Here is a 25,894-nt window from a genome sequence, read left to right on the forward strand (position 1 = left end):
GGGGCACCATCCTCCACAGTTGAGAAGTGCAGGGGATTTCTCAACATGGAGTAAGGTAAAGGTAAAGGGACCCCTGACCATTAGGTCCAATCGTGACCGACTCTGGGGTTGCGGCGCTCATCTCGCTTTATTGGCCGAGGAAGCCAGTATACAGCTTCCGGGTCATGTAGCCAGCATGACTAATCCGCTTTTGGAGAACCAGAGCAGCGCACAGAAATACCATTTACCTTCCCGCTGGAGCGGAGTGGTACCTATTTATCTACTTGCACTTTGACGTGCTTTCGAACTGCTAGGTGGGCAGAAGCAGGGACTGAGCAATGGGAGCTCACCCCGTCGTGGGGATTCGAACCGCTGATCTTCTGATTGGCAAGTCCTAGGCTCTGTGGTTTAACCCACAGCGCTACCAGAGTACATTTAAGCCTTCCCCACCCTGTGGCCATTCACTTGTTTATGACTGCAACTCCCACCAGCCCCAGGCACTGCATGGCCAGAGTCAGGGATGATGGGGGTTGTGGTCCAGGTTGGGGGAATCTGAGGCATCCAACAGCTTTCATGCTGTGGCTTCCCATCTCCAGCAATGAATGAGAAGATAAACGGCATTCATAGGTTATGAAAGGGAAGATGAACATGCTGGTGAAATTCTTATGGATGGGATGCAGGGTTTTTGCTGGCTGCTTTTAAGGTGGCCAAGAGATGTTTGTGGGTACATTTCCTTGCATTCTAAAATCCTCTTTTTGGTGGTCTGCTGGGGAACCTTTTCAGCCTGAGGGACACCTTCCTTTCTGGGCAAGCTTCCAAGGGCAGTCGGGGGCAGGGACAGAGGCAAAAGTGGGTGGAACAATGTGATATTACTTTTGCACATGCTATGTTTCCTCCATGGAGGGAAACAGAGGCATTATTAGAGTTCAAGACTGCATTCCAGACAGGCAAAAGCCCTTAGGGTACAAAGCAGGGCCAGTGGAGTTTGTGGCCTGGGGAGGGGCTCAAGGACCAGATGGGGGGGCTTGCAGGGCCACATTTGGCCCCTGGATCTGAGCTTTCCTTTCCCTGGTCTGCCCTCTGCAGTTTCTTGGATGCCTGAATTCTCTGGAGTCTGCACAACATCCAACATAGAGGAAAAAGGCAGGACAGAATCTAGGTAGAGCCTTTCTCTTCCATGTGCTTATTTTGCATGTGAAATGTTTTAAAAACCGAAAAGGTGATCATTCAAAAATGCTTTAGTGAAAAGAGTTCTTTTGTCCACTTTTGCTGCATGCTGAAGGCTCAGCCGTCCTGTTTGAGAAAGGTTGGCTTGCATTTGCCCAGAGTTCCCACAAAACACAGTGAATCCTTATTTTGTTACAGCCTCCTCGGAAGACGGAGGACAGCATCCCTCAAAATGCCAATACTGATACTTGGTATTCGATAGACATCAGCTCGTACAAACTGCAGGGTAACCATTTTTCACTAATAGGGGATTTCAGAAGGCTTACGAGTGTAATAAATTGCAATGCAAGAGCATTTATTATTGTTTGGGGAGGTAACAAATCCTGCAAAAGGGACAATCAGGCTGATAAAGCAGGGAGGGGAAGCAGGGGAGAACTCAGACTTGAGGAGTCCAGATTAAAATTAATGCTGCCAATCCTCTCCTTTCCATTTCATTTGCTAAAGTTTCCGTTCTCTCCAGCGTGCCATTACAGACGCTGACAATTGTAGCGTGACAGCACTCACAATGTGCAGTGGGCTTCAGTTGTTAATGCCTTTTGCAATGTTACTGAAAAGAGGTGGCATGGATTTTCAAGGGCCCGGCCTGTATCAGGGATGCAGAACCTGGGGCCTTCCAGATGTTGTTAGACTCCCATCAGCTCTAGCTCCAGCATGGCCAATGCTCAGGCATAATAAGATGACGGTCCAACATTTGGAGGAGTGCCAGCACATTCTCAAAGCAATCTAACTTAGTCTCATAAAACACATCCTTTTTAGCCTAGACCATGTCTATTGTGGTCTGTGACCAACATGACAACCAGTGCTGATTTGGAAATCACTGATATGCAAAATTAACCAAACTTTTTTAAGAATTAGAATCTAACATCAGAATCTCTCTGGTGAGGCAGACATTGACATTGACACTGGAATCTCACAAGGACTTGGCATTTCAGTGCCAACCTCAAACGGTCCTACCTATTTTCTTTTAAATCCATCATGACAGCCATCAAAATGCTAAAATCTACCATCTAAAGTGGAGACTATGACATGTAGGGGAGCAGATCAATGAAGAGTTCTCAGCAAGTTAAAGTGAAGGTTCCTATGAAAAGCAAACCCTTTTCAGAGCTGTAGGAAGCTGTCCAGTCAACAGAGAAAGAAGAGGAGACAGAAGTAAAAAAATACAGCATGGACATTGTCCAGGCCAAGTCACAATCTGACCAGGAAGCCTTTGAAGGCCTTCTAGGTCAAGCAAAATCCATGACCAGTTGATGTGGCAAAAGCCCTTTTCTGCTCATAAATGCTCTTCACATGGGCAGAAGCTCACAGGTCCATAGGTTCCAATTCAAGCTTCAGCAGCTCTCATGAAAGATATTCCAAATATTGCCACCTTAATTTTTCAAGTGCATTTGAAAGATGTCAGTGGGGCAGTTTGGCAATTTTAGACTGGATTTCACAGGCTTACTGGGATGGGGAGGTCACTCTCGAAACAGACGGATGGCAACTGGGATGTCAGGGGGATGTCGGAGGGGAAGCTCCCCTCCCCCTCTTTATTTCCAATGGAAATATTTCTAATCTGGCATTTTTTCAATCTCTCCCCCTGCATTTTCAATGTTTTTTTTCTGAAATGGGAGCAGCCAACCAGCAAGACAGAGACAAAGTGGGGGGGGGGGGAATTATTTGTCAGATCTCTCCTGATTCCTGATTTGCCAACCAGTAAAGCAGAAACAAGGAAATAAGGAAGTATTGATGTTCGGATAACTGAATATGCTGTGTTTATACTGAGGTTTGGGCATAATTCTTTATGTGCAGATGAGTGAATTTTTGCATAGTGAATTGGCAGAGAGCAGGACCTGCATGTACTAATATCACTGCAAACAAAAACTGTCTGATACTAAATACCTTTGTGCATCAAGAAACAGTCATAATTTAAATAACACTACACACCAATGAACAACAACAACAATCCAGATAATAAATGCTACTGAACAGGAACCAGCAAATACTGTCCAACACACAAAAACTAAAAAACACACACCATTGTACACCAGTGACCAAACAGTGTAACTATCACCAAATATCAGATTCTGGGAATATTCAGTGAATATTCAGAGAATATTCCAATATTCCAAAAAGGAAGGTGCAGGTGAGAAAGTTGATGGGGTCCCTTGAAGTACTATCCAGTTATTCTTCTGACAAGGTGTTTGTTTCAGGGAGCCAGAAGTCCAAATGCTACCTTTTGATGCTGTTTCAAAAGCCTTAAACATTTCTTGCTGAGTGTTCCAGGAAGCAATCAAGCAGTAGGCTGCTGAGAAGCACCTTGGTTCTGCCAAGCAGTAATTAATGAGGTCCTTAAGGGGTTTGTATGATGACAGCAGAAACAACAAATAAATAAATAAATAAATAAATAAATAAATAAATAAATAAATAAATGCACTAATGAGAAAGAACGCTTTATCATAATGGAAGGTAATGACTGAGGGCAGGATGATAAATTCACTGGGAATTTTTTAAGCCTCAGCAACATAATGAGTTACCTCCAAGGATTTAACAAATAAATATTATTTTTTTAAGAAGGAAAAGAAAGAACCCTCAAATGCTTTTCACTTTCACTTTGTTATCCGACACATGTTTTGCCTTGCTCGGCTCTTTGGTTTACAATTCATTATCTAGACAAATTCTCATCACCAAGGATGTTTGGTCATTATGTCATTATGGATATTTCCTTGCCGTGACTCTCAACAGCTCAGCATCAGAAATTACTGTAGGAAGGAAGAATGGGAGGAGGGAATCAGAAGTGAAGAGGAAAGGATGTCAGGTGGGCTGGGTTCTTGCCTTCTGTGTGGTGGCACCCACTTTTTGGAATTCCCTCCCATTAAGTATTAGACAGGCTCCATCTCTGTTGTCTTGTTGGCAGCTGAAGACCTTCCTCTTTCAACAAGCCTTCTGATCAGAGATCTTTCCCTGTCTGCATCTGCAGTTGAATTGTTTTTAAGATAGAATCATAGAATTGTAGTGTTGGAAGGGACCACGAGGGTTATCTAGCCCAGTGCCCTGCAATGCAGGAATCTTTCATCCAACATATGGCTCAAACCCGTGACCTCAAGATTAAGAGTCTACTGACTGCTCTACTGACTGAGCTATCTTTTAAATAAGTTTTAATTGTTTCATTGCTTGCGTTTTTGCTGCCCTGGGCTCAGTTGGAAGGAAAGGTGAGATATAAGTGAAGTCAATCAATCAATCAATCAGTCAGTCAGTCAATCAGTATCCAGGACTTCCTCTGTAAGCACAGGAAAATGACCCACCGTCCTGATTGGGTCACTTGCCGTTCTTCAATGGTGATGATGTAATTGCCATGTATTAGTGAAGCCTTCCCCAAACTTCACTCTAGAGCTGGGTTCTTCAGTCTTGGTTTTTCAGATGTTGCTTGACTTAAACTACTGCAATGCACTCTACGTGGGGCTACCTTTGAAGGTGACTCGGAAACTACAACTAATCCAGAATGCGGCAGCTAGACTGGTGACTGGGGGCGGCCGCCGAGACCATATAACACCTACATTGAAAGACCTACATTGGCTCCCAGGACGTTTCCGAGCACAATTCAAAGTGTTGGTGCTGACCTTTAAAGCCCTAAACGGCCTCGGTCCAGTATACCTGAAGGAGCGTCTCCACCCCCATCATTCTGCCCGGACGCTGAGGTCCAGTGCCGAGGGCCTTCTGGCGGTTCCCTCATTGCGAGAAGCAAAGCTACAGGGAACCAGGCAGAGGGCCTTCTCGGTAGTGGCGCCCGCCCTGTGGAACGCCCTTCCAGCAGATGTCAAAGCGATAAACAACTACCTGACATTCACAAGACATCTTAAGGCAGCCCTGTTCAGGGAAGTTTTTAACGTGTGATATTTTACTGTATTTTTGGTTTTTATGGAAGCCGCCCAGAGTGGCTGGGGAGGCCCAGCCAGATGGGTGGGGTATAAATAATAAATTATTATTATTATTATTAAACTCCCACCAGCCCCAGCCAACACGGAGAATGGTCATGGCTGATGGGAGTTGTAATCCAGCATCACTTGGGGATCGAATGTTGAAGAGCACTGCTCTAGATGTTGTTGGGGCTCCAACTCTCATCAGCCCCAGCCAGCAGGGTCAACGGTCAGGGATGATGGGCATTGGAGATCAGCGACGGCTTCAGGGCTTGGGGAAGGCTGTGCCAGTGTACAAACCTCAGTGGCAGTCTCACTACTTGAAATTTTGTCTAATGCAGTGGCTAGTATGTCAGACTAGGAATGGAGACAGCCAGGCTGAAATACCTGCTTCAGGCATGAAGCTCACTGGGTGATCTTGGACCAGTTACTGTGAGCCTAGCCTACCTCACAGGGTGGTTATGAAGCCAAAATGTGTGTTTGTGTGTGACAGAGTGTGCTATATATATAGAAAGGGACATTGAATGGTCTGGAAGGATGAGGTATAAATGCAATAAAAAAGCCACTTACTGGAAGCGGGTTGGAGGGGGCAATGATAGTTTGGATGGTTGCCTTCCCATTAGGTCTGAGCATCCTTGGATGTATCTCACATGCATGTCTGTTAGCAGCATCTTGGTCCTCAGACTATATATTGCCATGGAATATGGCCCTTTCTACAACTGCTACTAGAAAATTGTATGAGGAAGGTCTCATTCTGCACAGCAAATGATCCAAAAGAAAAACAGACTCTCCATGCCCAGGTTATGAAACTGCTCACCCCTTTCACAAATACTTTGAGAAAGGGTCTTCAGAACCATCAAAGTGATGCATCCCTCTGTTGCTAGGTTGTCACAACACAACACGAGGCATGGGTAGGAGAGAGGGAAGAGACCGTCTTTTCCTGGACTGGGCTAGCCTTCTGTGGTCTCCAAAATCTTGGGCAATCCTCCTCCCTAGGGTCCTTTCAGTTGGATGTCACCAGGGATTGAATGTAGAACCTTCTACATGCAAAACATGGACTCCACCACTCTGCTATACCCACTCAGCTATACTCCCTCCTTTCCTCTCCAACCACAAAATCTTTCGCAACCCATAGACATTGCCTTATTTTCACAACTGCCTGCTCTCTTCCTAGAAGTTGGAATAATCGTGCACATTCTGTGACATTGCTGAAGCTCAGACACTGATGAGGAGGAGTTTTTTAAAAAGTGCTTATTACGTATATATGGTTTTGTCTTTTGTATTTCATACTGAAACTCCAGCAAACGGTCTGCGTTCTTTCCATGGAGCCATGAGCTTGTCTTGACTGTCCTCCAGGAGGATTTTTTGTGGCATTTCTTCTAAGCCACAGCTTGACGACCAAGAGGTAAAAATGATACTTAAGCCTCAGTATGTAGCGGAAAAGACAGTGATACCATAAGCCAGCCCAGTCAACAGAGCCCCCACGGGCAACTTTACAGCTGCTGTAGCAGCATGAGCAGTAGATGCTGGAGAAACTTCAGAATTGGCCAGAATCGAGATGAGCCAGCCCGTTCTCGCCACAGATGCTGCTTGCTTGTGAGCGACATCACGGAGCGATGCTTTTCGATCTGGCGGCTGCCAAGTGCCGCAGCCACCATATGTGCCCACAGTTGCTGCCTTTGCCTGCCAGATCAGAAGGAAGGAGGATAAGGCAAGGGAGCCTTTCTCCCCAGGATGCAAGGAACAACTGTGACAGCTGAGATGTCTGAGCCAGTCTGCAACAGAAACAGGACTGGGAAGCTGGAGGCTGAAAAGGGGAGGAATTCTCAGGACTGCTGAGAGCTGCTACTGCTCCACACTGCTGCAAAACAGCTTTCATCAGTGAGGTGTGATCAGTTTCCAGCCTGAGGGCCACACACATAGTAATAGTAATAATAATAATAATAATAATAATAATAATAATAATAATAATAATAAATTTTATTATTTATACCCCTCCCATCTGGCTGGGTTTCCCCCGCCACTCTGGTCAGCTTCCAACAAAGTATTAAAATACAGTAGTCTGTTAAACATTAAAAGCTTCCCTAAAGAGAGCTGCCTTCAGCTGTCTTCTAAAAGTCTGGTAGTTGTTCTTCTCTTTGACATCTGGTGGGAGGGCATTCCACAGGGCAGGTGCCACTACCAAGAAGGCCCTCTGCCTGGTTCTCTGTAACTTGGCTTCTCGCAGTGAGGGAACCGCCAGAAGGCCCTCGGCACTAGACCTCAGTGTCCGGGCAGAACAATGGGGGTGGAGACGCTCCTTCAGGTATACTGGACCTTCTGGACAATGTTTTGAGGGGCACATGCCAGTGATGAGTGAGGCCAGAGGCAAAAGTGGGCAGTATGCTAGTTTTTACACACACTCACACAACCATCTCCATCCTCCATCCAGGCAAGCAGGAGGCATTCAAGGATACATTCCAGGCTGGCAAAAGTGCTCAGGTTGCAATGCAAGGCCAGAGCAGGGTGTGGCCTAGGGAGAGTTCGAAGGGCCAGAGAGAGAGGTATGGAGGGCCACATTCAGGCATTCAAAAACAGTGTCCCCACCCGCGCCGAGATGCAGTCTGTAGTGGTGCCGCCCATTAACCTTAATGAAAATCAATCCAATTCACTCTTATCTTCTCAAAGCAATATACTAATCTTCAAAACTCACACTTCTCCTTATTTTGCCATGCAGTTCTTTAACCCAATGATTTGTAGAATATTGCATATATTATGGAAACGTGTACATAAAAATGCATACGTTGGTAAAAATAATTCATAAAAATTCTTTCACACTAAGATACTCATGAATTTACATGAAGACTTAAAATAAATAAATCAGAAATTGCTACGGAAATGTAGGGAACTGAGTGGAAAAATGAGAAACCGAGAGAAAGCAAATTGACCGCCCACCTGTACTCAGAGTTCCACTATTTCATTCTACTGCATCAGCAGGTCTTCCACAGGCCCCACTCTGTTCTAAATTTCCAAAATCTAACTTCGAGGGGAAAACTTGGTACATAACACAGGGGACCTAAATTTTTTAATATAGAGTTGGCAGCACTTAGCTTGCCTGAATGCACAGAGCAATTCTGACTTCTTAGCAGATGGCTACATCAAACTTTCCCTTTGACTCTACCTTTCTCCCTCTGTCTCACTCTCTCTGTGATTCCGAACAAGGATATTGCCAGGTAATCAGCTCGGCAGGAGATTAACGTTCAAATGAAGAAGATTTTTTTTAAAAGAGCCCGGCTGGAACTGCAAAGCTAAAGAGAAAGCAGGGAGCTTCCCTTTATCTAGTCATATCCTGCTAGCAAAGGCATTTTTTTTTTTAACCACTGGCACATTATACACCTGGATTTTATCAGTACGACACATTAGAGCTCCCGCCATGCCTTATCACCAGGCATGGCACAGAAACAGATGCACTCAGCACTAAGAAGGTGTTTCAAAGCACATTTTTAGTAGGTGTCCTCATACCAGGCTGCTGTCTGATTTTTATCCCCTCCTCTCTTTTTTGGGACGAAGTACTATAAATCGCAACTGACTTTCACCAAGAGAAGGTTCCTGAACTGCCCATTAACATCAAGTAGTCTCCTTTTCTTTCTGTAATCTAACTGGGGCTGAGTCAAAACTATTCACAGTTATTCCACAAACTTTTCCTCCCATCAAAATCACCCTGACTTCTTTTTCAACCACTCCCTGCTGCTGCCTAGAATTTTCTGTTTTGCCTGTTTGTTCGCAACGTCATCACTTGCTCTCACCTGACTTTGCTCACCCCCAGTGATGTCACTGTGTAGTCAGAGCTGAACGGCCATGTAGTACTTGCAATGTCTTCCCAGTGCACTGACACATGGGCAGATGGAGTGGCCTAGCGTGGGTTGCCAGCACCCAGGGCAAGGCAAGCGTTGCACTCCTTAATCTTGTGGGCGTTGTATGGGGTGCCCTCTGGAGGCAACAGATGGACTCTGCTGCACCCCTGCAGTAACCGCTCTTCAGATGGGTCCTCTGCCACCTGCTGGTTCTCTTGTTCACCCTTTCAGCTCTGCAAGCTCCCAGTAGGAGCAGTAGCTTGTGCTCTCTGGTGGGCTTGGTGGTGTCTCCAGGAGTGCTGGAGCCTCAGCTGCAGCAGACATAGTAGGATGGTGCTGGAGACCAGGTAGGCACACAAAGCACATCCCTTCCCTGACCACCACTCATTGGCTGTGCAGCGTGAGGGGCTCATGTGAGGTGGGTACTGGTGGGTTCTGGGCATGCCGCCGGCTCTCCTTTCCATGTTCCTGCTGCTGGGTGCATGTCTCGTCCAAGGACACATGCCAGGAGGGAAGCCCCAGGGAAGGACTGGCATGGGCTGGGGAAAGTTTGGGCTCCGCAAAGCCAAAGGTGCCTCAGAGCTGCTGCCTCCTGGCCACCGAGTCGGAGACAGGAGTCTTGCAAGAGCTCCTGGCACCCACCCCATGTCCCTGTGGGCCTCTTCAGGAGAGAGCAAGCAGCTTAGACAGCCCATCAGTCCTTTTGCTCACTGACTGAAGGAGCAAGCAGGAGAGAGCATGGCTGGGCATGGGGCTTTATCTGAAAAGCAGTGCAACAGGTAGAGTTAGGGAAGGGGAGGGGAGGGAGGAGGTGGGAAACTTTGCCTTTTCTTCAGAACAAGTTCTCCATCCCTGCCATAGACATACCATAAAATGCAGACTGGATTCTGACTGGGGGAGAAATCAGAAAAAAAGCCACAATAGCTTAATCCTCTTTTTCTCAAACGTTTCTTTTTAAAACCTTATTTATTGTCAGGATAACATGGTGGTAGTGGGGAGCCGTGTACCCTGAGCTGCTTGCGAGATAGGCAGAATAAAATAAATTATTACGTTGCAGTACTCACCATGAAAGAAGCCTCAGAATTAATAAATGGCAATAAAAGTAAATTTTGAAAAGGACTACGTCTGTCTACGTGAACTCTCTTACCATCGCCAATGGAACAATCCCGACGAGATCCTTCTGGCAAATGAAGATTTCAGAGAGGGCTGGGTCTGTTGTCCCCTTTCGAGGATATTCCACCTGCCAGGTGATAGGCTGTGTTCCGGAAAGACTGCTGAAGCTGGCTATTTCAAAGTTCAGCCGCACCACCTCGCTGAACATATTGTTATTATTTCTGGAATAATGGCAGGGGTGGGGGTGGGGTTGAGAGAAGAAAAGCAGAAAAGGCATTCAATTAAATAGATTGGGAAACATTGTATGGCCAAGGTGAAAGTTCACATCGGGAATGAGGAACATTTTTCAGCCTAAGGGCCACATTTCCTTCCATGCACCCTCACAGGACCAGAGATTAAAGTGGGTGGAGCAACACATGCAAATCTGACCTTTGGACAGTAGAATAGCTTTGGCACACACTCAAATACTACTCTTTATTCTCCATCCAGACAAGCAAGAGACATGATCAGAGTTGAAGGACACATTCTAGCCAATCAAAAGCTCTCAAAACAGAACCAGAGAGAAAGTATGTCTGGGGAGGGCCTGTAGCCTGAAGAGAGTCCTGACGGTCAGATAGAGAAACTTAGACAGCCTCATTCGATGCCAGAGCCTGTGATTCCACACCCTCTGCTTTAATTATTTGAACATTTGATTGGAATTCACAGGGGCTGGGATTGAAAACAGGAGCCATGTCTATGAGAAAAGAGTAGCAAAATTACATGGCAAGTTCTTTGGTGGTGGGTAGCATACCCCCTTAACTTCCTTCTTTTTGCAAGCACCAACTCTCCCTCCCTATTAATTTGCATTAAATTAATAAATGCATTAGATATAAAATTAAAACTCTCAGAGAAAGTTAATCAAATCACCTTAACTATATGTAGGAATACAAATCATCATAAAATGTTAACAAACTCAAAGGTCATACGATAAAGAAGTAAAATGGTTGCATGTTATATATAATAACAAAACATTAAAAAATCAAATAGGTCTACTCTGAGTAGAATATAATTGGAATCAGTGAAAAGTGTCTTCCCCCAAAGCCGACCAGCCCATTTCACCTCAGTTCTGAGATGCTGCACCAAGCTCCCCACTGTGGCCAAAGTAGGAATATAGTCAGGACTAGACTTGCCAACATATATTTTTGTTTTGCTTTTTGCTTTTCTGTACTTTTAATGGACCCTTGATCTCCAGACACCGGTACACCATCCTGCTTATTTTTGGGTCCTAGAGCAACACACACACTACCTCAGGTACAAAGTGAAGCATTCCCACCCCAAAACTATGGAACATCATTATTTTGCTTCTCCTTCCTGTGGTTCCATAGCTCTTGCAATACTCCCAGCAGATGAAAAGGGCCGCTTGCAATTCACTTGCCTTCAGCTATCATTGCCTTAGCTAATGGTTTGCTTTGCCTCCCTTTCTTCATCTCCTTTCATTTTGTTTTTAATTTGAGTTAACTGTTTCTTCTAAACTCTTTAGCGTGTACGTAATAAAACACCTAAGCGGATTGCTCTAGAAATAAATCCCCTTTCAAATTCAGGTTCTCTCCCTCCTTCCCCCTTCCCATATCTTTGTTCTTTTGAAAAGTCAGATTTCTGCTTAGTATTCATCCGATGTGGAAGTTTCTCTCCGCAGACACTGAAAGCAAAACAGCATTTTCCTCCACAGGTGATAGCAACAGTTTAAGGGCTTTAAAGCTTCAGAGAGAGGCTATAGTTAAGTTAGACACCTCTTCAGGAATTCTCAGGGAAGGTATCTATTTTTTTCTCCAAAGTTTCAGTTTCTTAAAAGCGGGTAGCAATTATCAAACCGGGGCCTGGATTCACTTTGGATCATCCAGCAGTGGCAAATCTCCTTATGTTTTGTGTCTCTTTCACATATGCTCAATTCTTAGGTCTGTTCCAGCACATTCTGGCATTAAGCTGCAATTAAGAAGAAGAAGAAACCCCCACAAAAGACTGCATTTAAACATATGCTTTACATCAGGGTTGTGCATGCTCTATTGTGATCAGATTTGGGCTCCTAGACAGCCCAGGATGATCAGGAACTAACCTGACTTGGATCTGGACCCTGAACTGATTTGGAGGACTTGCACAATCATGTGGTTGGAGGGTGGGAGAAAGAGAGATACCTTTCCCAGATATGTTTAATTAAGGTTTTGCACTTCATAGCTGGGTTGAAATTTCACAGAAGACATCTTCCACTCCAAGAAGACCACTCCACCATTCATTTCTTTCTTTTTCTGGTGTCTACAATTTCCTACTCACAGTGTCCTGGAATGATGCAAGTCCCAGTACATTGTGGGAAATGCAGAATGGGAGCCAGACTATCGATGCTCTTATGGAAACTGGTTAACACCACTGGTGCTGCTCTATTTTGTATTATATTGGTATTTCATTGTAACCCACTCTAGTATGATGAAGGGCTGATTTATAAAAAGGAAGGAAGGAGCTGTCACATTGCCACTGTGAATGGCGAGCTCCACCGCAGAGAAACGTCTGGTGAACGTTACCTCCTCTTGGAAATATTAAGTGAAAAGATCACCCCAATTTCTGCCCATTAATAGCACAGATAATATGGAGAAGGCAGTTGTACACAGATCTGCAGATTACCAAATTCTCCCCTGACCAAATTTTGCTGCCCCCTCCTGAGATTGTGCTCCCCCAAAGCCTGTACCACATCCTCCTCATGCTTCACCCCTGATAGAGAGGAATACCTGTGAAGTGATATGCTCCAGACACCACCAGCTAGGCCTATTGTCATGTGGCCTTCAAATGCCTACCCACTGATATATAGGGCCTTCAGGGACAAAATATTGCCAACCCTGGCTTATGTGATTATAAATCTGTCTTTAAGACACTGCCTTAGGACACCGTGTGTGTGTTCTTTTCTGATGTAACATGGTAACAAGGCAGTTACAGTTATAGCCGCATTGTAATTTCAGTGTTCTCCCTCTCTCCGTTTCTTGTTTTTAATTGCCAGTTTTATTACAGTAGTTATTTAAAAAGAGTAAATTAACCAAGTCACAGCCATCTGAGTATGTCTTTCTGGTGGGACATAATTTATTTATGCCTTGCTCTGGCAGGGCTGAGATGCAAGGCTTGTGGAGAACTGAGACCTGGTGACCACCATAATCAAGAAGCAGTTTTCAGATAGTAACACAGGGATGGGAAACCCTTTAGCCCAGCAGGGCAGATTGTTATTCCCCCCATCTGACAGCTAGATGCAGTCATTCACCGGATGTCACAATGATGTCAGATGACATTTTTGCCTGCAGAGATCTTCAGAAGCCCCATCTCAAAGTGCTATTTTGTACGAAACATTGAAAAGGGCTTTGAAGGCACCACCCATCAGCTGGTTGGTGATACCTGCAAATACCCTTCAGGATGTGTTCGATGTTTACCTTCCTCACACCTTACATCATATTTGATGGCCTGAGAGGGTCAAATGGGGAAGCCTGGTGGACCTAATTAGGCACCTGGGATGGAGGTTCCCCATTCCTGTAGTCAAAGCCTGGTTTACAGGTATTCAGAGTCAGGTTCTTCAGCACTCAGGAGAGCTCCCAAGGACAGCTGGTGTTGCCCTAATGAAGTCCAAAACTCATTATATGTCCAAACTGGGCCTGATAACTGCCAGATTTGCCTCATAACTATTCTGGCATTCTATCTATTGTACTATGCTGCCTCTACAGAATCATGGTTGCAAATTTCAGACATCAACAGAAGCTTCCTGGATGAAGAAAAATCAGATTCCAGAATGAACTCTGCCTTCAGAGAAATCAGCTGAAGTGCTGCAATTTCATTTTAGCCTAAACTCAGCTTGTGACGACTAGAGGATGCAAGCAATTTGTAAGAACCAGAGTTAACAGTCAAGGCAAGCTAAGTGAAGGGCTGGGGGCTGGGGAATTATATTTTTTTTGGAGATAGCAACATTCAGCTTATGTTCCCACAGAGACAGGCAGAGGCAGTGGCAGCTGGCCTGTTGCTTCCCCTCAATTTTAAGACTTTGTCTCTAGTTGTTAGCCTCCTCCTTGGCACTTGTAAGATGTAACCTCATTTGGCATTGCATACTTGCATCTATTTGCTGTGGGATTTTCCCTCTCCCTCCTGCAGTTCCTTGGCTAGATCTTTGCCCCTCCTCATGATGGAATAATTTGAGATGACAAGGGCAAAACACATATATCTATATCTATCCATCTGTTGAAAGAAATTGATATCTACAGAGCATTCATGTACATGTCTCCTCAGAAGCAAGCCCTATCAAAAGGGAATCTTTTTCAGCCTGGGGGCGACATTCCCTACTGGACAACCTTTCAAGGGCCGCAGGGCAGCGATGGATAGTGCCAGAGGACAAAGTACATGGAACACCAAATGTAAATGTTACCTTTGTCCAGTAGGCTAGTTTCAACTCTCACTCCTCTCTAACCTCCATCCAGACAAGCAAGGTGCATGATCAGAGTTTAAGGCCAGGCAAAAACACTTAAAGAGGATGAGAACAAGGACTGGTGAAGGATGTGACCTGCAGGGGGGGTGATGAGGGAGGGAGTGAACAGATGGAGAGGCTTGGAGGGCCACATGTGGCCCCTGGGTCTGAGATCCCCCACATCTACCCTACTGCGTTTAGTGGGGATTATTCAGCGGTGCAGTTCAGTAGCTCAAGGGTCAGGACTCAAAGCGGCAGCTTAAACCATTGAGATGACAATCACTTCAAAATGTGGCAAGGCAGTTATACTGCCTTTGCTTCCATCATCCCCATGCTCATTCTGCTGACTTTTCACCGGACCTCTCTTCCAAACACCTGCCCTGATGGCACCACAAGATTTAATCCCTGGTAAATATGCATAAATAGGGACGCGGGTGGCGCTGTGGTCTAAACCACAGAGCCTAGGGCTTGCCGATCAGAAGGTCGGCGGTTTGAATCCCCATGACGGGGTGAGCTCTCATTGTTCGGTCCTAGCTCCTGCCCACCTAGCATTTCAAAAGCACATCAAGTGCAAGTAGATAAATAGGTACCTCTCCGGTGGGAAGGTAAATGGCGTTTCCGTGCACTGCTCTGATTCGCCAGAAGCGGTTTAGTCATGCTGGCCACATGACCCGGAAGCTGTCTGTGGACAAACGCCAGCTCCCTTTGCCTATAGAGCGAGATGAGCGCCGCAACCCTAGAGTCGTCCATGACTGGACCTAATGGTCGGGGGTACCTTTATCTTTAAATATGCATAGGATTGCAGTCATATGGCCTCAATGTTTAACCGATCAAACAGCTAAATTAATATCCAGAGGAATGCATCTAAAACATGAGACCTGCTGTCTACAGTCAGCCCTCTCCACCATTGATCCACTCTCTTCATAGTTGGGCCCAAATTCACTTAAGAGTTGGGCCTGAATTCCACTGGAGTCATGGACTTGGCTCATAAAGGGTTTGGTGAGCTACAAAGAGAGCCCCACAGTTGCTGTTACAAGCTCCCCCATTCCAAACTTTGGATGCATCTGTGCGTTGCTTTATAGTCACTCAGTGGAGGCTGGTTCACTGGGACAAATGGGGAACTGCCACACCAATGCTAGTCTGTGCTCTCCTCACCTGCCTTCTTACTTCCAAGCAATCCTGAGGTGATCCTGGCTGTCAGCTTCCTCCTCTTTAGTTTCACTGTTGCCCTTGCACAACTCAGCAGTGAGGAGGATGGAGGCAAATCCAGCATTAATAGACTGTGCCTGCCATTGGCTTAGACACCATATACTGTTTGGGGGTCTCTGCTTTCGATCGCCACCAGTCCCAATGGACAGCAGTCGCCACTGCAGTCATCAAGTGATAAATACAGGGTGAGTCCTTTAAAAGAGGTCCCATGGATACAGAGTACACATGTTCCATGGGGCCTCTTTTAAAAGACTCACCCTGTACATATGTATGAACAACTCCTACAGTTCAGAAAAAAAGAAAAGATGCACAAAATGTTCACCGATCTTTAAAGGTTTCACGGGGTTTCAATTGATGGCTTTTTGTCCACAGCACAAATGAACTGAAGAAAGCTTTCTCCCCCACCCACAACAGATAAATGGACATTGGTTTTGTGAATCCCTGGCACAGACAATTCTGTCTGACTGTCAAACACAGAAGAGCAAAACATCCTCAGTGTTTCAAGAAGACAAATGAAAGAGATACAATCCTAATGTGAAATGGTCTGTGAGAAATGTAGGAGCTGATTCAGATGATGTGGATGCTTTGCTGATAAAGTCTGACAAGGGGCAAAAACTTATTTCAAGTGATGCTTCAGAGCAGAGCAGGTCAGGTCAGGTGAACATGGCTCTCAATTAAATAACACCTACGCCTGATGTGCTGGTGGTCCTGGTTTTCAGACCAATGCAATGGCGAGGAACAAGTGACCCTCCAGGATTTCAATTCTCCAGCCAGTGTGGATGATCCCTACAGTCAGGGATGATCAGAGCTATAGTTCAACAGCAGCTCCTCACCCCTGCCCTATGCAATTTGGGACAGGATGATACATCAGAAGACATGGTAGCCCGCAGACCCAAACGGTGGTCCCTTTCTGTAACATGTAGTATAGAATTTACCTCATGGACTAATGAAAGGATGCTGAACCTGTGGCCTTCCAGATGTTAGTAGGTTCTAACTCCCACCATCCCATAGTCAGGGATGATGGGAATTGGAGTCCACAACATCTGGAGGGCCACAGCTTCACCACCCCTGGCCTAAATCTCTTTTGCTGACTATTCCTCCTCTCCTGCCATTATTGGGCAACACATGTGGCCCAATTTGTTGAACTGGGAGGAACACACCACATATATATCAAAGCAACAGACATTTTAGAGAACATCTATGAATGTTCAAGTTTTCAAGTTACACACTGCTTCCAGCTAGCTTTAAGACCACAGTATGGCTAGCTAGACCATAAGACATTGGAGGCTGCCTTATACTGAATAGTCAACAATCTATTCATAAGTAAGTAGTAGCAGAACTCAAGCTAAGAGATGAACCCTTTTCATGCATGTAGACTGTGGGGGGAGAATAGTTCTTACAATTTCATTTTCTAAGTAGAGATAATAACACGAATAAAAATGAATTGAAAGCTGGGAAATTGTAAAGAAGAAAGAACTCCCCTCCCCCGCCTGCCAAATCTTCACCTTCATTGCCAACCCAGCTTTTTCTCAGAAAAGCAATTTCCGTTGTGTTCTTATTTACCCTTGGAAATACTATTCTAAACTCTGAGAGGTTGGGAGAAAAGCAGATGTACTTCAATCTTAGCATTCCTGGAAACAGGGTACAATTCACTTAGAAGAGTATAGTTTTCAGGTGAAAACTACATTCAGAGTATAGTTCTGAATGAGTCACTGTTGCCTCTGCTTTGGACATCCAAAAAGTAAAGCAATTTCAGGTAGCAAGACAACTGAAATCTGTGCATCATCAATAATACTGAGGGCCTGTCCTGAAAGATGGGGTGCACCTGGGGATTTTAGATTCACCCAAATGAGCTGTCCCGTTAGCACAAGGACCCAGTGCAAAAACATTTCACCTCCTCTACCCATGTTCTGAGTTCCCCCTCCAACCTATGCATATTGACTCAGATATCGTGGGGAATGATAACAGATGTCTTCTAGGCTGAAGGAAGCGTTCCTTTGTGAGCAACCAGTGGGGTTGGAGTGTTGCACCTGGAAAACCAAGTTTCAAATCCCCACTTGGCTATGAAGCTCACTGGGTGACCTTGGGCCAGTCGCTGTCTCTCAGCCTAACTTATCTCACAGGGTTGCTTTAACGATAAAACAGGGAGGAAGAGAACCGTCCACACACACCACCTTGTGCTCCTTGGAATTAAGGTGGCATTTAATGTAATGCTTCCTCAGGTAGCAGAGCAGTGGTGGATGGAGATGGAGGAAAATGTGAGAAGGTCCAGATGCAGAAGGGGGCCGACCAATACACATGAATCTTCCTACCTTTCTACAGTTGGCTACATTCCAGCCATGCAAAAGGAGGGCGTAGTGAAAGGGCTGGGATGGGTTGTGCCTGGGGAAAGTTCTGACAGCTGGATAGAGAGACCGGGGGCAGTGGGGTCTGCATTCAGTCCCTAGGTTTGAGGTTTACACCCCATAGTATAGGAAATAAGTCTAAATCAGCACTTCACCAATCTTTTGCTCATTGCATTTTTTCTTTTCTTGAAAACCACAATCTGATATCTGTTATTTACCAAGATAAAACACCCAATTAGCTCATTTAAGGAATCCTCTAGATCTCATTGAATTTCATTTGATCTCTGCTCAAAACATACAGTTTAGTAAGACGTGTCACAGACGCAACTTCTCCAATCCCACAGAAACATTAAAAGTGTATAAGGTGAAATATCCTGAAATATTGCAGAGGGCAAAGCATTGAACCTATCTAATGTTAATGCATGTCTGTATTTAGGAATATTTGACACATCTAAGCACTTTGCTTCTCTAATCCTATAATTGGGATGCATAACCACAAGTAACAGGGAACAGGTTTTAGTTGCTAGAGATCCCATATTTTGAAATTATAGATCCCCACTTCTCAATTCTTCATAAGCAGAGCTTGAGTCCAATAGCCCTCTCCCCACTAGGGATTCCCACCAACTGGTATTCAGAGGCATATTGCCTTTGATCCTGGAAGGATTAGGCTTGAATCAGAAGTTTATTAGTCAACCTTCTTGGCTCAAAGGGGGCCTTTCAGAGTGGGATTTCCTGCCACACTCCCCCAATCACATTTTAAAAATCACTTTGACTATCTATTCATGGTCATGGAGGTACTGGACCATGCTTCCTGCTGGTGCTGGACACAGTTATTTGCTTAATTTTTTACTCACCAGATGCCGAAGCAAGAGGAGTAAGCATGAACCTCACTCTCCTTTGGCTTTAAGACAGTTTAGCATGGCCAATGAGCTTAGATTACATGATGGCACTGGAAGACAAATCAGAGTGAGGGCAATACTAAATACCCCCCAGGACGACATCTAGTTGGTTAACCATAGAGTTAAAAATAGAAAACCCCAAGAGCATGGGGTTTGCTATTGCCGTTATACTAAGTGGAGTGAATATTTTGTACATTGGGTCTCCCCAAAATTGCCAAAATGTAGTGTTCCACTTTGCAGCTTGCTAACAGGACTCTGTTGAGAGTCTGTCAGAGTGAATGAAGCACTATTCTGACAACCACATTCTGCCCCCAAACCAGCTCCGACCTGTCTCCCTTCTAATAAAAAGCAGTCTATAAGAGGACCAAACTGCAGGAGGCAGTGGAGGACAGAAGTGCCTGGCGTGCTCTGGTCCATGGGGTCACGAAGAGTCGGACACAACTAAACGACTAAACAACAACAACTATAAGAGGAGGCAGTGCCTATTAGATTTTTCTCTTTCATCTCAGTTTTGCCGTTGTTGCACTCAGCAGTGAGGAAGATGGGGGCAAAAGAAGAATTAGTTGGCTCTGCCTATCATTGGTTCTGACACCACCTACTGGTTGGTTTCCCTCTCTTCTGTCCCACCAAACCCAATGAGCAGCCACCACTGGGGGGAGCCATTTTGACTCAGCCCTAGGATGAATAGATAAGAGATTAAGAGAGAGAGAGAGAGAGAGAGAGAGAGAGAGAGAGAGAGAGAGAGATATGATAGGTAGGTAGGTATAGATTCATAATTTGCTACAAATGATGTAATCCTTTTGCCCATGGGTTTCCTGCAAGGAGCAGAAGAAGGAGTTAAACAGTATCCATGGACAAACAAATTATATTTCAAATCTGCCCCAAATCATAACGGAAGATGGATGCAAGAGAGCGTGAGAAAGCCAGGACAAATCAAAATCCAGCAGTCAGTATTTGAATTAACAATCCCTCTTTCTCTCACCTGCTCTCTCCCTTTGTGCTTTTCGTACTGCAGTGGGGGGTGGGGGCAGGGAAGGGGGGAACAGCCACCTCCAACTTCTGTAATTATTGATGCAGTTTTTGCTTGGAAGTGCAAAGATATTTGTGACAAGCCACAGAACTGAGAATATTGGAGGTGTAAATGGAATGGCCTCTTTCTGTAAGCTCAGCTGAAAACGGGTATTAGAAGAGACATCAAAAACATGCTGGAGAGTAGAGAGTGTTTAAATAAAATTGCCTCAATCTCTTCACCTTGCTGCATTCATTTCTGGCTGCTTCCTTCCAGCGCTGCCGGCATGTGCCCAATACAATGGCCAGGGTGTCCTCTTGAGATGACACTTTGAGATGGCAAAGGCTTATTTTATATTCTTCACTACAGTGGTACCTTAGTTTACAACCATAATCCGTTCCAGAGGTCCGGTTGTAAACCAAAACAGGTTGTAACCCAAGGCGCACTTTCACCAATGGGGCCTCCCCCCCAAAAATTTGTTGTAATCCAAAAAAATGGGTTGTAAACCAAAAAAAGGGACACACACTTCTGGGTTTGACATGGTTGTAATCCAAAATGATTGTAATCCAAAGCGGTTGCAAACCAAGGTACCACTCAGAAGGGAGTCGGCATGGTATAGTGGATATGGGTGCTGGGCTAGGACCTTAGAGAGCAGAGTTCAAATCACTGCTCTCCCATCTACTGGGTGACCTTGGGCCAATCATCTTTTAGCTTAACCTTCCCCACAGGGTTGTTGTGAAGGTAGAACTCGGATGGAGGAGAATCATGTATACTCCCTTGAATCACTTGGAGGAAAGGTGGAATAGAAATGTAATTATAATAATTTTTTTAAACTCTCCCCCAGTGTTTCCTCCTAAGATCTAGTCCAGAGAGGGAAATGTTAAGGACTGCATATTCCAAGGATGAAGGACCTGTGAGCCTCCTGCTATTGTTTGACTCCAACTCCCATCAGCCCTTGCCAACAACCATCATCACCTTGCCAACAAAGGTCTGTATAGTTGACTTCTGGAGGCGGCGCCATTGGCAATGGCGGAATCCCTCTAGTTCTGAGGGACACAGCTCTGCAGAAATCGGGTCTTGCCGCTACGGCGAAGCGGGGACCCCTCTGAAACCACAGGCGGGTGAAGCCTGTGACCGTGGGACTCGGCGGGCACCTTCAGCACCCCCCCCCAATCTGCAAGGGAGCCCAGTTACGAGCTCCGGAGCGTAACGGGGAGTTTGGCACGGTGCTGAGAGTCAATTGCTTCTTCCGTGGAGTGAAGCCGCACAGCTGTTGCTGGAGAGCGCTGACCTTTTTCCTGTGACAATTCGGCTATTAAACAACTACCCGTGAGTAGGTCAAGTTCAAAGATCGGGGATTAAGGAAAAAAATATTAAATTTGGTACCGAAGTGGGAAGGTGCAAACAGGAAGTCCGCCTTCCGTTTCTTGTAAACAGATCAAAGCAAAGACTGTCTTAGCTAAGACCCTGAAAATCGCGTTAAAAAGACTCAAATCCTAACATCAATAAAAGAGAACTCCCTCCCTGAGGTGCAGGAGAGGGGAGGGAGAAGGGGAAGTATTTTTTTGCCTGCAAAAAAAAGAGAGAAAAGGGAACAAAGACCATCACTTAATGCCTGGGAACGGACTGCCAAGGGACAATAGAACTGCCGTACTGTGAATCGCGCTGTTTAAGGACAATGCAACTTTTTGACAGCTAACTCTGTAAGAGAGATACTTTGATTCTGAAGGGTTTCTCCGGACCTGAAACTGTTGCCTTTTTCGCTAAAGGGGGGATTTGTAAAAGTTGTAAAAGTTACTTTATTGTAACAAGTTTTGACTGTTACTGTGTCCCCCTAGAGGAACTTTGAAATTGTTACAGTTGCAATTGGCCAGGGAATTTTCCACTCTAAACTGGCCAGGGGAATTTCCCACTACAAAACAAGCCCTAACCGTGGGATTGACCTTGATCCTTAGATAAAGTGTCATGGCAAATTTGACTCAGGAAAAAACAACAAGATCGGGTAAAACTAGACTGCAGCAGCGTAGAGCATCAGCATCTGGCCCTCCTGCCCCACCAGGGGAAGATTCTGCTCAAGTGGCGCTTAAAGGAATGGCATCTGAAGAGGGTTTAGCTTCAGCATTAGGAAAAATTTTTGAATCTTTGGAAAAATTAAGTAAACAAGTTGCTGAAGCAACAACTAAAATTGATCAAAACACTTTAAGCATCAATAACTTGGGGCAGAAGGTGAACTCAAATACTGAATCTATTGAGAAACTGCTGCAGGAATCCACCTCGAATCGAAAGACAGCTGAAGAAGCAAAGGAAAAAGTATTGGCTGTAGAGGAAAAGATACCACTGATATGTAGGCAGCTTGAGGATCACAAGTCATTGCTGTCTATGATTGAATTAAAAGAAAAACAGACAAATCTAAGGATCAGGGCTGTACCTGAACTTGAGAAAGACAGTCTGAGTGATTTTCTTACGCAGGAATTTGCAGACTTTTGGAACTTAGATGCAGACAAGTTAGACTTCAAGATAGTAAGCACTTTTAGACTTGGAAGAGGGGGGAGAGGGGGGAGAAAGAACAGGGTGAGAGACTGTTTGATTACCCTCCGATCAAAAGAGGAGAGAGACAGAATACTGAGTCTGCACTTCCAGAAGACCTTGGAAATAAACGAATCAAGAGTGGAGATATTTAAGGACATCCCGAAATACCTTTTGGATCTTAGGTCTAACTACGGAGATCTGGTGGCCCTGTTGAGAGGAAACAGAACCATTTTTAGGTGGGAATTCCCCCAAGGCCTATCCTTTACCTTTAAAGGGAGAAAGTTTAAAATAAGATCAGTGGAAGATAAAGAATTTTTTTTGAAAGAGCACGGAGAAGACCTGCAAAAAGAAGCTGAAGAAGAGCCAAAAGCTTTAAAACCAGGAACACAAGACATAGTACCACTACCTTTGGGATTGGACAAGCTAGAGAAAGTGATACCACCATCAGAACAAGAACAACTATTGGGAGCAGTTGGAGGAAAAGCAAAATAAACACACCATGTCTCTGCAACTATTAAGTTGGAATATTCATGGATTTAATTCCCCGGAGAAAAGGAAAAAAGTCTTTCATTTACTGAAAAAGGAACAATTGGACTTGATTTGTTTACAGGAAACACGTGATAAGGCTACATAGGAAAGTATTGATTAATAAAAGATTGGGCCAAGAGTTTATTTCATTGGACAAGGTTAAAAAGAGAGGAGTAGTAATCTATGCAAAAGAGAGCCTATCACTGAAATTTGTTTTTAAAGATGACCAAGGAAGATTTGTGGCAATTGAAATCCATACACAAGGAGAAAATTTTTTGATAGTAGGAGTATATGCACCAAATGAGGGGAAATCTGAATTTTTTAAGAAGTTGCATGAGACATTGCTAGACTATATGGATTACAACATTATCATGATGGGAGATATGAATGGAGTGGTATCTACAAACATGGACAAGTCGCAGAGACAGGTAGTTACCAAAGATGGCAGACTACCAAAAACCTTTTTTGAGATGACTGACAATATGGACTTGATTGACATTTGGAGAATAAAGAATCCCTTGGGCAGAGAGGGAACCTTCTTCTCTGAAGCCAAAATGACATGGACAAGAATTGACCAAATCTGGATAACTAGAGGACTGGCACCTAAGACTCGAAAAGTGGAAATTTGCCCTAAAACTTGCTCCGGCCATAAACACCAACAGGTTCCTTCAGATGGAGGATGAATGACACCTTGTTTAGAGATCAAGAGGTTACCAAGAAGGCCCAAAAAACCTTGAGAGACTATTTTGAGATAAATTTGAACACCACCATCGAAAAAAGAGTAATCTGGGACACAAGCAAAGCAGTTATGAGGGGGTTTCTGATTCAACAGAATGCAATAAAGAAGAGAACTCAAAATGAGAAAAAAGACAAAATTTTGGAAAAAAATAAAAGAGGGTGAGAAGAAACTGAGAGCGAAACTAAAGTCACAAGAGATTCTGAGAGAAATAAAGTTATATCAAGTTCAATATATGAGGATGATGAATCAGGAAATCGAATGGAAAATTAGACAAAGGAGACAAAGGACATTTGAATCGGCTAATAAATGTGGGAAATTGTTAGCCTGGCAAATGAAAAAAAGACAAAAGCTTAACACCATTACCAACTTGGAAGTGGAAGGAAAGAATATTCAGAATCCAGTGGAAATTAGAAAATGCTTCCAGAGGTACTTTAAACAGTTATATACACAAGGGCCACAGAAAGAGTTTGATGTAGACCAATTTCTAAAAACAAATGGATTACAAAAAATCTCTCAAGAAAATAAGCTAATGCTGAGCTATAAAATAACAGAACAGGAGGTGGAAGGTGCCATCCAGAATATGCATTTGGCAAATCTCCAGGGCCGGATGGCTTAACCTCAAAATATTATAGATCCTTGAAGGATTGGATAATTTAACCACTAAAGGAGGTTTGTAATGAAATCTTGGAGGGGAAAAAAGTGCCAGAGTTGTGGAAGGAAGCTTATATTACGCTTATACCAAAAACTGAGTCTGAAAAGACACAACTTAAGAACTACCGCCCCATATCCCTGCTCAATGTGGATTACAAAATATTTGCTGATATTTTGGCTAAAAGATTAAAAAAAGTATTAGTGGAAGAGATACATAAAGACCAAGCTGGCTTTCTCCCAGGTAGACACTTGTCTGACAACACGAGGAATATAATTAACATTTTGGAGAAGTTGCAAGTGAACATTAATACTAAAGCAGTCTTAATTTTTGTAGATGCGGAGAAAGCCTTTGATAATATTTCTTGGAGTTTCATGAAGAAAAATCTTCAGGGGATGGGGGTTGGTCAAGGGTTTGAAAATGGTATAAGTGCAATTTATTCAGAACAAAAGGCTAAACTAATAGTTAACAACGTGGTGACAGAGGAATTTAAGATAGAGAAAGGGACACAACAAGGCTGCCCAATTTCCCCATTGCTTTTTATTTCGGTCCTGGAGGTTTTGCTAAATATGATCAGAAGGGACCGTCTGATTAAAGGTATACAGGTTGGAGCCAAACAGTACAAATTGAAAGCTTTTGCAGATGACTTAGTACTGACGTTACAGGAGCCAGAATCTAGTACTAAAAGAGTATTAGAATTGATTCACGAATTTGGTCATGTGGCAGGATTTAAGTTGAACAAGTTAAAAACTAAAGTTCTTGAGAAAAACTTAACACCGTTTGAGAAAGAGAGGTTTCAGAAGGAGACAGGTTTAACATTGGTTAAGAAAGTAAAATACCTGGGGGTTAATATGACTGCTAAGGACTTAAACCTATTTAAAGACAATTATGAGAAATGTTGGTCAGAAGTGAAAAAGGACTTAGAAATATGGTCAAACTTGAAGCTTTCCTTGTTGGGTCGAATTGCTGCTATAAAGATGAATGTATTGCCAAGAATGTTATTTTTGTTTCAATCATTGCAAATTTTGGACAAAATGGACTGTTTCAAGAAGTGGCAGAGAGACATTTCTAGATTTGTCTGGCAGGGCAAGAAGCCCAGAATAAAATTTAAAATACTAACTGATGTAAAGGAAAGAGGTGGGTTTGCCTTGCCAGACCTTAAACTCTATTATGAATCAGCAGCATTCTGCTGGTTGAAAGAATGGCTGCTTCTTGAGAACACAGACATTTTGGATTTAGAAGGCTTTAATAATGTTTTTGGGTGGCATGCATATTTGTGGTATGACAAGGTCAAAGCACACAAAGCATTTAAAAACCATATTGTCAGGAAAGCATTGTTTAATGTCTGGATAAGATATAAAGACTTACTTGAAAATAAAACCCCAAGGTGGTTGTCACCGATGGAAGCAAAGGCTCAGAAAAAGCTCAATATGGAGGCCAAATGGCCGAAATATTGGGAAATTTTGGAACAAGAAGGAGA

At 44.1% G+C, this 25,894-nt stretch overlaps 1 protein-coding gene across 1 annotated transcript in view; it reads right to left on the reverse strand.

Annotated features, from left to right (window-relative positions):
- The window catches only part of TMEM132C (transmembrane protein 132C), a 257,003-nt gene that overhangs the window by 62,165 nt on the left and 168,944 nt on the right, over positions 1–25,894 (reverse strand). Inside the window, exon 4 of the mRNA XM_083589852.1 lies at positions 10,080–10,266. Within this exon, the coding sequence (XP_083445978.1) occupies positions 10,080–10,266 (187 nt within the window). The remainder of the gene's footprint in view (positions 1–10,079; positions 10,267–25,894) is intronic.

Source organism: Podarcis filfolensis (genome assembly GCF_964270895.1).
Source record: "Podarcis filfolensis genome assembly, chromosome: 16".
Classification (NCBI taxonomy): Eukaryota; Metazoa; Chordata; class Lepidosauria; order Squamata; family Lacertidae; genus Podarcis; species Podarcis filfolensis.